Raw genomic sequence first — 12394 nt, 5'->3', positions numbered from 1 at the left:
GGCGGGAGAGCACGGGTGGGGCCAACGATCCGGGCACTAACCCCGGCACTGCCCGCCGGCGCCAGACGTACCCCGTGATTGTTACAACGCCGTCCGCAATCCTCAACCCGGAAGATGGAGATATCCTGGCACGTCCTGTTGACGCAAGCCTGAGGGGAAGGAGACAGATTATTCCCACAAGGCCGCTCGGTGAAGACAAAAGACGGAAAAAAAAATCACAGGAATTAGGCTCTGTTAGAGGACCTTCGGCCCCTCCATCTGTTCCAGCACCGTGAAGGAATCGCGCCTGATCCCGGAACTGAATGCCAGCTCCCTCTTTGACAGTGGGGGAGGGGGTTAAGGGGATAGCAGGGAATTCCGAGGAATGGTTTGGGGCTGATATCACGCTCGGCCCACCCTGGTTTATTCGAGAGCATCAGCCACAGATTGGCCTGACAGACGATGCACGCTACAGTCAAATAGCGGACGGAGACCCAGCACCACTCCACCCCATCCGGCTGCCACCCAGGGTGGGAGTACATCTCCTCTGGGGATATGGTGGTGCAGGGGAACCTCAGGGTCCATCTATCCAAGCAGTGACAGCATTCTTGTTCATAATCTGACAGCACCCGCTCCCTCAGCACTGACCCTCCCACAGCGCCCGCTCCCTCAGCACTGACCCTCCCACAGCGCCCACTCCCTCAGCACTGACCCTCCCACAGCGCCCGCTCCCTCAGCACTGACCCTCCCACAGCGCCCGCTCCCTCAGCACTGACCCTCCCACAGCGCCCACTCCCTCAGCACTGACCCTCCCACAGCACCCGCTCCCTCAGCACTGACCCTCCCTCAGCACTGACCCTCCCACAGCACCCGCTCCCTCAGCACTGACCCTCCCTCAGCACTGACCCTCCCACAGCACCCGCTCCCTCAGCACTGACCCTCCCTCAGCACTGACCCTCCCACAGTGCCCACTCCCTCAGCACTGACCCTCCCTCAGCACTGACCCTCCCACAGCACCCGCTCCCTCAGCACTGACCCTCCCTCAGCACTGACCCTCCCACAGTGCCCACTCCCTCAGCACTGACCCTCCCTCAGCACTGACCCTCCCACAGCACCCGCTCCCTCAGCACTGACCCTCCCTCAGCACTGACCCTCCCACAGCGCCCGCTCCCTCAGCACTGACCCTCCCACAGCATCCACTCCCTCAGCACTGACCTCCCTCAGCACTGACCCTCCCACAGTGCCCACTCCCTCAGCACTGACCCTCCCACAGCACCCACTCCCTCAGCGCTGACTCTCTCACAGCACCCACTCCCTCAGCACTGACCCTCCCACAGCGCCCGCTCCCTCAGCACTGACCCTCCCACAGCATCCACTCCCTCAGCACTGACCCTCCCTCAGCACTGACCCTCCCACAGCGCCCGCTCCCTCAGCACTGACCCTCCCACGCATCCACTCCCTCAGCACTGACCCTCCCTCAGCACTGACCCTCCCACAGTGCCCACTCCCTCAGCACTGACCCTCCCACAGCACCCACTCCCTCAGCGCTGACTCTCTCACAGCACCCACTCCCTCAGCACTGACCCTCCCACAGCATCCACTCCCTCAGCACTGACGTTCCCACAGCGCCCACTCCCTCAGCACTGACCCTCCCACAGCACCCACTCCCTCAGCGCTGACTCTCTCACAGTGCCCACTCCCTCAGCACTGACCCTCCAACAGCACCCGGTCCCTCAGCACTGACCCTCCGACAGTGCCCACTCCCTCAGCACTGACCCTCTGACAGCGCCCGGTCCCTCAGCACTGACCCTCCAACAGTGCCCGCTCCCTCAGCACTGACCCTCCACGACAGCACCCACTCCCTCAGCACTGACCCTCCCCACAGCGCCCACTCCCTCAGCACTGACCCTCCGACAGCGCCCGCTCCCTCAGCACTGACCCTCCAACAGCGCCCGCTCCCTCAGCACTGACCCTCCGACAGCACCCACTCCCTCAGCACTGACCCTCCGACTGCGCCCGTTCCCTCAGCGCTGGGTGCGCAGTCCAATAGCGCCCCACGTTACCCTCGTACCTTGCGGTGCCCACAGACCGTGCCTGGCATCACCATGGCCGGGTCGGCGATGTCCTCTCCGAAGTTGAAGAACGTTCCCCGGCAGCTGTATTCCTGCGTTCCCAGCCGGATGTTGGTCACCAGGATCTCCGCGTTGGAGCCCAGGACCGGCCTGTCATTCCCTCCTTGGCACTGGATTTTGCCGCACTTGGCGTCCCTGGGCAAGATGGCGGGTGGGTGGAGGGCAGGGTAGGGGAACGAGGGAAGGAAAAAAAAGTGGTATCTTGAGTCAGCAACAACTGCATTCGACTAGCGCTCTCCTCTTGGTGGGGTGGTGGGTGGACAAAGCATCTGAGACAAGGCAGGGTGCCACGCCGTGACCGGTCACGAAGGAGGGGATGGCGTTGAGGGAACGTTGGCCGACCGAGGGTGGGCAGAGCGGGGGGGAAGGGATTGGGGGCGGAGTTAGAGGGGGTAGGGGTGAGGGGAGACCCCTGGGGGCCGGTGGGCAGGTGTGGGTGACGGGGTGGGGGTACTCACCCGGAGGCGCAGCGGGCGAACGTGCCATCGGGGAATTGCCCGCAGTTGCCATATTTGTTGCCTTTCTGGTTGACTGTGGTGAAGCAGATATCGTGGGCCTGCACCGAACCTGAGGGAGTGGGAGGCGGGGGGGGGGGAGACAGGTCAGTGTCACACCCACTCACTGCCCGGAGTCAGACAACCCCTCCCGCCCGGTCCATATATAACCCGCCCCCTCCCGTCCGGTCCCTATATAACCCGCCCTCTCCCGCTCGGTCCCTATATAACCCGCCCCCTCCCGCCTGGTCCCAAAATAACCCGCCCCCCTCCCGCCCGGTCCCTACATAACCCACTGCCTCTCGCCCGGTCCCTATATAACCCACCCCCTCCCGCCCGGTCCCTACATAACCCACCGCCTCTCGCCCGGTCCCTATATAACCCGCCCCCTCCCATCCGATCCCGATAGAACCCGTCCCCTCCCGTCCGGTCCCTGTATAACCCGCCCCCTCCCTACCGGTCCCTATATAACTCACCCCCTCCCGTCCGGTCCATAGATAACCCGTCACCTTCCGCCCGGTCCCTATATAACCCGCCCCCTCCCTACCGGTCCATATATAAACCGTCCCCTCCCGTCCGGTCCCTATATAGCCCGCCCCCTCCCGCCCGGTCCCTATATAACCCGCTCCCACTCACCCTGTCCCTATATTACACTCCCTCCCACCCGGTCCCGATATAACCCGCCCCCTCCCGCCCGGTCCCTATATAACCCGTCCCCTCCCGCCCGGTCCCTATATAACTCGCCCCCCTCCCGCACAGTCCCTATATAACCCGGCCCCTCCTGCCCGGTCCCTACATAACCCGCCCGCTTCCGCCCGGTCCCTATATAACCCGCCCCCTCCCGCCAGGTCCATATATAACCCGGCCCCTCCCACCCGGTTCCTATATAACCCAACCCCTCCCGCCCGGTCCCTATTTCACCCAACCTCTCCTGCCCGGTCCCTATATAACCCGCCCCCTCCTGCCCGGTCCCTATACAACCCGAACCGTCCCGTCTGGTCCCTATATAACCCACACCCATCCGCCTGTTCCCTATATAACCCACCCCCTCCCGCCCGGTCCACATATAACCCAGCCCCTCTCACCCGGTCCCTACATAAACCGCCCGCTCCCACCCGGTTCCTATATAACACGCTCCCTCCCTTCCGGTCCCTATACAACCTGCCCCCTCCCGTCCAGTCCATATATAACATGTCCCCTCCCGTCCGGTCCATATATAACCCGCCCCCTCCCGGCGGGTCCCTATATAACCCGCCCCCTCCCGCTCGGTCCCTATATAACCCGCCCCCTCCCTACCGGTCCCTATATAACCCGCCCCCTCACGCCCGGTCCCTATATAACCTGCCCCCTCCCTACCGGTCCCTATATAACCCGCCCCCTCACGCCCGGCCCCTACATAACCCGACCCCTTCCTTCCGGACCCTATATAACCCACCCTCCCCGCCCGGTTCCTATATAACCCGCCACCCCTGCCCGGTCCCTATATAACCCGCACCCTCCTGCCCGGTCCCTATATAACCCGCACCCTCCTGCCCGGACACTATACAACCCGCCTCCACTTGCCCGGTCCCTATATAACACGCCCCCTCCTGCCCGGTCCCTATACAACCTGAACCCTCCCATCTGGTCCCTATATAACCTGCCCCCTCCCGTCCAGTCCCTATATAACCCACACCCTCCCGCCCGGTCCATATATAACCCGCCTCCTGCCGTCTAGTCCCTATATAACCCACCCCCTCCCGCCCGGTCCCTATATAACCCGCCCCATCTCTACCGGTCCCTATATAACTCACCCCCTCCCGTCCGATCCATATATAACCCGCCCCCTCCCACCCGGTCCCTATATAATGCGCCCCCACTCGCCCTGTCCCTATATAAACTGCCCCCTCCCGCCCAGTCCCTATATAACCCACCCCCTCCCGCTCGGTCCCCATATAGCCCGCCCGGTCCCTATATAACCCGGCCCCTCCCACCCGGTCCCTACATAAACCGCCCGCTCCCACCCGGTTCCTATATAACATGCTCCCTCCCTTCCGGTCCCTATACAACCTGCCCCCTCCCATCCAGTCCATATATAACATGTCCCCTCCCGTCTGGTCCATATATAACCCGCCACCATCCGTCTGGTCCCTATATAACCTGCGCCCTCCCACCCGGTCCCTATATAACCCGGCCCCTCCCGCCCGGTCCCTATATAACCCGGGCCCTCCCTTCCAGACCCTATACAACCCGCCCTCACTCGCCCAGTCCCTATATAACCTGCCCCCTCCCGCCCGGTTCCTATATAACCAACCCCCTCTCACCCGGTCCCTATATAACCCGCCCCCTCCCACACAGTCCCTATATAACCCGCCCCCTTACACCCGGTCCCTATATAACCCGTCCCCTCCAGCCCGGTTCCTATATAACCCGCCCCCGCCCGCCCAGTCCCTATATAACCCACCCCCTCCTGCCCGGTCCCTATATAAACTGCCCCCTCCAGCCTGGTCCCTATATAACCCAGCCCCTCCCACACGTCCCTATATAACCTGCCCCCTCCTGCCCAGTCCCTACATAACGCGCCCCCTCCAGCCTGGTCCCTATATAACCCGCCCGGTCACTAAATAACCCGCCCCTACTCGCCCGACCCCCATATAACCTGCCCCCTCCCGCCGGGTCTGTTTATAACCCGTCCCCCCTCCGCCTGGTCCCTCTATAACCCGCCCGGTCCCTATACAACCCGCCCCCTCCTGTCTGGTCCCTATATAACCTGCCCTCTCCCGTCCGGTCCATATATAACCCGCCCCCTCCTGTCCGGTCCCTAAATAACCCACACCCATCCGCCCGGTCCCTATATAACCCACCCCTCCCGTCCGGTCCCTATATAACCTGCCCCCTCCCGCCCAGTCCCGAAAAACCCGGCCCCTCCCCTCCGGTCGCTATATAACCCGCCCACTCCCTTCCGGTCACTATATAACCTGCACCCTCCCGTCCGGTCCATACATAACCTGCCCCCTCCCTACCGGTCCCTATATAACCCGCCCCCTCCCGTCTGGTCCCTATATAACCCGCCCTCTCCCACCCGGTCCCTATATAACGCGCCCCTACTCGCCCTGTCCCTATATAAACTGCCCCCTCCTGCCCAGTTATAACCCACCCCCTCCCGCCCGGTTCCCATATAACCCGCCCGGTCCCTATATAACCCGGCTCCTCCCACCCGGTCCCTACATAAACCGCCCGCTCCCGCCCGGTTCCTATATAAACACACTCCCTCCCTTCCGGTCCCTATACAACCTGCCCCCTCCTGTCCAGTCCATATATAACATGTCCCCTCCCGTCTGGTCCATATATAACCCACCACCATCCGTCTGGTCCCTATATAACCCGCCCCCACTCGCCCTGTCCCAATATAAACTGCCCCCTCCCGCCAGTCCCTATATAACCCACCCCCTCCCGCCCGGTTCCCATATAACCCGCCCGGTCCCTATATAACCCGCTCCCTCCCTTCCGGTCCCTATACAACCTGCCCCCTCCCGTCCAGTCCATATGTAACATGTCCCCTCCCGTCTGGTCCATATATAACCCGCCACCACCCGTCTGGTCCCTATATAACCCACCCCCTCCCGTTGGGTACGTATATAACCCGCCCCCTCCTGTCGGGTCCCTATATAACCCGCGCCCTCCCACCCGGTCCTTATATAACCCACCTCCTCCCTACCAGTCCCTATATAACCCGCCCCCTCATGCCCGGTCCCTATATAACCCGGCCCCTCCCTTCCAGTCCCTATATAACCCGCCCCCTCTCGCCCGGACCCTATACAACCCGCCCTCACTCGCCCGGTCCCTATATAACCCGCCCCCCTCCCGCCCGGTTCCTATAAAACCAACCCCCTCTCACCCGGTCCCTATATAACCCGCCCCTCCCACACAGTCCCTATATAACCCACCCCCTCACACCCGGTTACTATATAACCCGACCCCGCCCGCCCGGTCCCTATATAACCCACCCCCTCCCGCCCAGTCCCTATATAAACTGCCCCCTCCAGCCTGGTCCCTATATAACCCGCCCCCTCCCACACGGTCCCTATATAACCTGTCCCCTCCTGCCCAGTCCCTACATAATGCGCCCCCTCCAGCCTGGTCCCTATATAACCTGCTCTCACCCGCCCGGTCACTAAATAACCCGCCCCCTCCCGCCGGGTCTGTTTATAACCTGCCGCCCTCCGCCTGGTCCCTATATAACCCGCCCCCTCCTACCCGGTCCCTATACAACCAGCCCCCTCCCGTCTGGTCCCTATATAACCTGCCCCCTCCCATCCGGTCCATATATAACCCGCCCCCTCCCGTCCGGTCCCTAAATAACCCACACCCATCCGCCCGGTCCCTATATAACCCGCCCCCTCCCGTCCGGACCCTATATAACCCGCCCCCTCCCGTCCGGACCCTATATAACCCGTCCGGACCCTATATAACCCGCCCCCTCCCGTCCGGACCCTATATAACCCGTCCGGTCCCTATATAACCCTCCCCCACTCGCCCTGTCCCTATAATACACGACCCCTCCCGTCCAGTCCCTATATAACACACCCCCTCTCACCCGGTCCCTATATAACCCGTCCCCTCCTGCACAGTCCCTATATAACCCGCCCCCTCCCGTCCGGTCCCTATATAACCCGCTCCCTCCCTCCCGGTCCCTATATAACTCGCCCCCTCCCGTCCAGTCCATATATAACCCGTCCCCACCCATCCGGTCCCTATATAACACACCCCACTCGCCCTGTCCCTACTTAACCCTCCCCCACTCGCCCTGTCCCTATATTACACGCCCCCCCCCCCGCCCGGTCCCGATATAACCTGCCCCCTCCCGCCCGGTCCCTACATAACCCACCCGGTCCCTATATAACCCGCCCACTCCCTTCCGGTCACTATATAACCTGCACCCTCCCGTCCGGTCCATATATAACCCGTCCTCTCCCGTCCGGTCCATATAATACCCATCCCCATCCATCCGGTCTCTATATAACCTGCCCCCTCCCGTCCGGTCCATATATAACCTGCCTCTCCCGCTCGGTCCATATATAACCTGCCCCCTCGTGCCCGGTCCCTATATAACCTGCCCCCTACCGTCCGGTCCATATATAACCTGCCCCCTCCCGCCCGGTCCCTATATAACCCGGCCCCTCCCGCCCGGACCCTATATAACGCGCCCCCTCCTGCCCGGTTCCTATATAACCCGGCCCCACCCACCCGGTCCCTATATAACCCGCCCCCACTTGCCCTGTCCCTATATAAACTGCCCCCTCCCGCCCAGTCCCCATATAACCCGCCCGGTCCCCATATAACCTGCCCGGTCCCTATATAACCCGGCCCCTCCCACCCGGTCCCTACATAAACCGCCCGCTCCCGCGCGGTTCCTATATAACACGCTCCCTCCCTTCCGGTCCCTATACAACCTGCCCCCTCCCGTCCAGTCCATATATAACATATCCCCTCCCGTCTGGTCCACATATAACCCGCCACCACCCGTCTGGTCCCTATATAACCCGTCCCCTCTCGTCGGGTCCCTATATAACCCGCCCCCTCACGCCCGGTCCCGATATAACCCGACCCCTTCCTTCCGGACCCTATATAACCCACCCTCTCCCGCCCAGTTCCTATATAACCCGCCACCCCTGCCTGGTCCCTATATAACCAGCACCCTCCCGCCCGGTCCCTATATAACCCGGACCCTCCCTTCCGGACCCTATATAACCCACCCCCTCCCGCCCAGTTCCAATATAACTCACCCCCTCCTGCCCGGTCCTTATACAACCCGACCCCTCCCGTCTGGTCCCTATATAACCTGCCCCCTCCCGTCCAGTCCCTATATAACCCACACCCATCCGTCCGTTCCCTATATAACCCACACCCTCCCGCCCGGTCCCTATATAACCCGCCCCCTCCCTACCGGTCCCTATATAACTCACCCCCTCCCATCCGGTCCATATATAACCTGCCCCCTCCCACCCGGTCCCTATATAACCAGGCTCCTCCCGCCCGGTCCCTATATAACCTGCCCCCTCCCGCCCGGTCCCTATATAACCCGCCCCCCTCCCGCCTGGTCCCGACATAACACGCCCCCTCTCTCCTGATCACTATATAACCCGCCCCCTCCCGCACAGTCCCTATATAACCCGCCCCCTCCCGCCCGGTCCCTACATAACACGCCCCCTCTCTCCTGGTCACTATATAACCCGCCCCCCTCCCGCACAGTCCCTATATAACCCGCCACCTTCCGCCCGGTCCCTGTATAACGCACCCACTCCCGCCCGGTCCCTATATAACCCGCCCCCACTTGATCGGTCCATATATAACCCGCCCCCTTCCGCCCGGTCCTTATATAACCCACCCCCACTTGACCGGTCCCCATATTAATCCACCCCCTCCCACCCGGTCCCTATATAACCCGGTTACTATATAACCCGCCCCCTCCCGCCCGGTCCATATATAACCCGCCCCCTCCTGTCTTGTCCCTATATAAGCCACCCCCTCCCGCCCAGTCCCTATGTAACCCACCCCCTCCCGCCCGGTCCATATATAACCGGCCCCCTCCCGCCCGGTCACTATATAACCCGCCCCCTCCCGTACGGTCCCTATATAACCCACCCTCTCCAGCCCAGTCACTATATAACCCACCCCCTCCCGCCCGGTCCCTATATAACCCACCCCCTCCTGCTCGGTCCATATATAACCAGCCCCTTACCGCCCAGTCACTATATAACCCGCCCCCTCCCGTACGGTCCCTATATAACCTGCCCCCTCCCGTACGGTCCCTATATAACCCACCCCCTCCCGCGCGGTCACTATATAACCCGCCCCCTCCCGTACGGTCCCTATATAACCCACCCTCTCCAGCCCAGTCACTATATAACCCGCCCCCTCCCGCCCGGTCCCTATATAACCCACCCACTCCCGCCCGGTCCATATATAACCCGCCACCTCCCGTACAGTCCCTATATAACCCACCCCCTCCAGCCCGGTCACAATATAACCCGCCCCCTCCCGCCCGGTCCCAATATAAGCCACCCCCTCCCGCCCGGTCCATATATAACCAGCCCCCTCCCGCCCAGTCACTATATAACCCGCCCCCCTCCCGTACGGTTCCTATATAACCCACCCCCTCCCGCCCGGTCACTATATAACCCGCCCCCTCCTGCCCAGTCACTACATAACCCGCCCCCTCCCGCCTGGTCCCTGTATAACACACCCCCTCCCGCCTGTCAATATTTCTCTCACCGGTCAATATATAACACACCCTCCCACTGGTCAATATATGATCTGGCCTCACACTGATCAAGATATACCCGACCCCTGCCCACCAGTCAGTATTTAACACGCTCTCTCACTGGTCAATATACCACCCATTCTCCCACCGGTTCAATCTATGACCCACCCTTCTTCCATCGGTCAACACGTGGCCCATACTGTCCCACAGAAGGGCCGAATGGCCCACTGCTGCTCCCTTGACCTGTTTTGTGAGGTAGAGAGGAGCTTACCCGGCCCCCAGAGCACCTGGCACTGCATGGCGAAGGTGAGGCAGGCTCCGTTGTAGCAGTAGGCCCGGCCACTGTCACAGCTCTGGCCATTCTTCAGGAAGACGTTGGGGGGACAGTACGGTGAGACACCGGTGCAGTACTCAGGCAGGTCACAGTCCCCGAGCGGGGGGCGGCAGACGGTTGCTGCGTGTTTCAGCTGGGGGCGAAAAGAGAGAGGCTTCAACCTGTTCCACCTCGGAGGGTCAGTGCTGAGGGAGTGGGTGCTGTGGGAGGGTCAGTGCTGAGGGAGTAGGTGCTGTCGGAGGGTCAGTGCTGAGGGAGTGGGCGCTGTCGGAGGGTCAGTGTTGAGGGAGTGGGCACTGTGGGAGGGTCAGTGCTGAGGGAATCGGCGCTGTGGGAGGGTCAGTGTTGAGGGAGTGGGCGCTGTCGGAGGGTCAGTGCTGAGGGAGTGGGTGCTGTGGGAGGGTCAGTGCTGAGGGAGTGGGCACTGTGGGAGGGTCAGCGCTGAGGGGGTGGGTGCTGTGGGAGGGTCAGCGCTGAGGGAGTGGGTGCTGTGGGAGGGTCAGTGCTGAGGGAGTGGGTGCTGTGGGAGGGTCAGTGCTGAGGGAGTGGGTGCTGTGGGAGGGTCAGTGCTGAGGGAGTGGGCACTGTCTGAGGGTCAGCGCTGAGGGAGCGGGCGCTGTGGGAGGGTCAGTGCTGAGGGAGCGGGTGCTGTGGGAGGGTCAGTGCTGAGGGAGCGGGTGCTGTGGGAGGGTCAGTGCTGAGGGATCGGGCACTGTGGGAGGGTCAGTGCTGAGGGAGTGGGTGCTGTTGGAGGGTCAGTGCTGAGGGAGTGGGCGCTGTGGGAGGGTCAGTGCTGAGGGTGTGGGCGCTGTGGGAGGGTCAGCGCTGAGGGAGTGGGTGCTGTGGGACGGTCAGTGCTGAGGGAATGGGTGCTGTTGGAGGGTCAGCGCTGAGGGAGTGGGTGCTGTTGGAGGGTCAGCGCTGAGGGAGTGGGGGCTGTTGGAGGGTCAGTGCTGAGGGAGTGGGTGCTGTGGGAGGGTCAGTGCTGAGGGATCGGGCGCTGTGGGAGGGTCAGTGCTGAGGGAGCGGGTGCTGTGGGAGGGTCAGTGCTGAGGGAGTCGGCACTGTCTGAGGGTCAGCGCTGAGGGAGCGGGCGCTGTGGGAGGGTCAGTGCTGAGGGAGCGGGCGCTGTGGGAGGGTCAGTGCTGAGGGAGTGGGCGCTGTCGGAGGGTCAGTGCTGAGGGAGCGGGCGCTGTGGGAGGGTCAGTGCTGAGGGATCGGGCACTGTGGGAGGGTCAGTGCTGAGGGAGTCGGCACTGTCTGAGGGTCAGCGCTGAGGGAGCGGGCGCTGTGGGAGGGTCAGTGCTGAGGGAGCGGGCGCTGTGGGAGGGTCAGTGCTGAGGGAGTGGGCGCTGTCGGAGGGTCAGTGCTGAGGGAGCGGGCGCTGTGGGAGGGTCAGTGCTGAGGGAGCGGGTGCTGTGGGAGGGTCAGTGCTGAGGGAGCGGGTGCTGTGGGAGGGTCAGTGCTGAGGGATCGGGCGCTGTGGGAGGTTCAGTGCTGAGGGAGCGGGCGCTGTGGGAGGGTCAGTGCTGAGGGAGCGGGCGCTGTGGGAGGGTCAGTGCTGAGGGAGCGGGCGCTGTGGGAGGGTCAGTGCTGAGGGAATGGATGCTGTGGGACAGTCAGTGCTGAGGGAGTGGGCGCTGTGGGAGGGTCAGTGCTGAGGGAGCGGGCGCTGTCGGAGGGTCAGTGCTGAGGGAGTGGGCGCTGTGGGACGGTCAGTGCTGAGGGAGTGGGCGCTGTCGGAGGGTCAGTGCTGAGGGAGCGGGTGCTGTGGGAGGGTCAGTGCTGAGGGAGCGGGCGCTGTGGGAGGGTCAGTACTGAGGGATCGGGTGCTGTGGGAGGGTCAGTGCTGAGGGAATGGGTGCTGTCGGAGGGTCAGTGCTGAGGGAGTAGGCGCTGTGGGAGGGTCAGAGCTGAGGGAGTGGGCGCTGTGGGAAGGTCAGTGCTGAGGGAGTGGGCGCTGTGGGAGGGTCAGCGCTGAGGGAGTGGGCGCTGTGGGAAGGTCAGTGCTGAGGGAGTGGGCGCTGTGGGAGGGTCAGCGCTGAGGGAGTGGGCGCTGTGGGAGGGTCAGTGTTGAGGGAGCGGGCGTTGTGGGAGGGTCAGTGCTGAGGGAGCGGGTGCTGTGGGAGGGTCAGTGCTGAGGGATCGGGCGCTGTGGGAGGGTCAGTGCTGAGGGAGCGGGCGCTGTGGGAGGGTCAGTGCTGAGGGAGCG

At 62.9% G+C, this 12394-nt stretch overlaps 1 protein-coding gene across 1 annotated transcript in view; it reads right to left on the bottom strand.

The window, feature by feature from the left end:
- adam15 (ADAM metallopeptidase domain 15) overlaps positions 1-12394 on the bottom strand; it is a gene marked incomplete at both ends in the record, with an annotated part of 60140 nt that overhangs the window by 978 nt on the left and 46768 nt on the right. The window contains 4 exons of the mRNA XM_060822975.1: positions 42-149; positions 2051-2246; positions 2570-2678; positions 10120-10315. Of these exons, the coding sequence (XP_060678958.1) occupies positions 42-149; positions 2051-2246; positions 2570-2678; positions 10120-10315 (609 nt within the window). The remainder of the gene's footprint in view (positions 1-41; positions 150-2050; positions 2247-2569; positions 2679-10119; positions 10316-12394) is intronic.

Source organism: Hemiscyllium ocellatum, unplaced genomic scaffold (assembly GCF_020745735.1).
Source record: "Hemiscyllium ocellatum isolate sHemOce1 unplaced genomic scaffold, sHemOce1.pat.X.cur. scaffold_2842_pat_ctg1, whole genome shotgun sequence".
Lineage (NCBI taxonomy): Eukaryota > Metazoa > Chordata > Chondrichthyes > Orectolobiformes > Hemiscylliidae > Hemiscyllium > Hemiscyllium ocellatum.
This window is presented reverse-complemented; position numbering and strand designations above follow the sequence as displayed.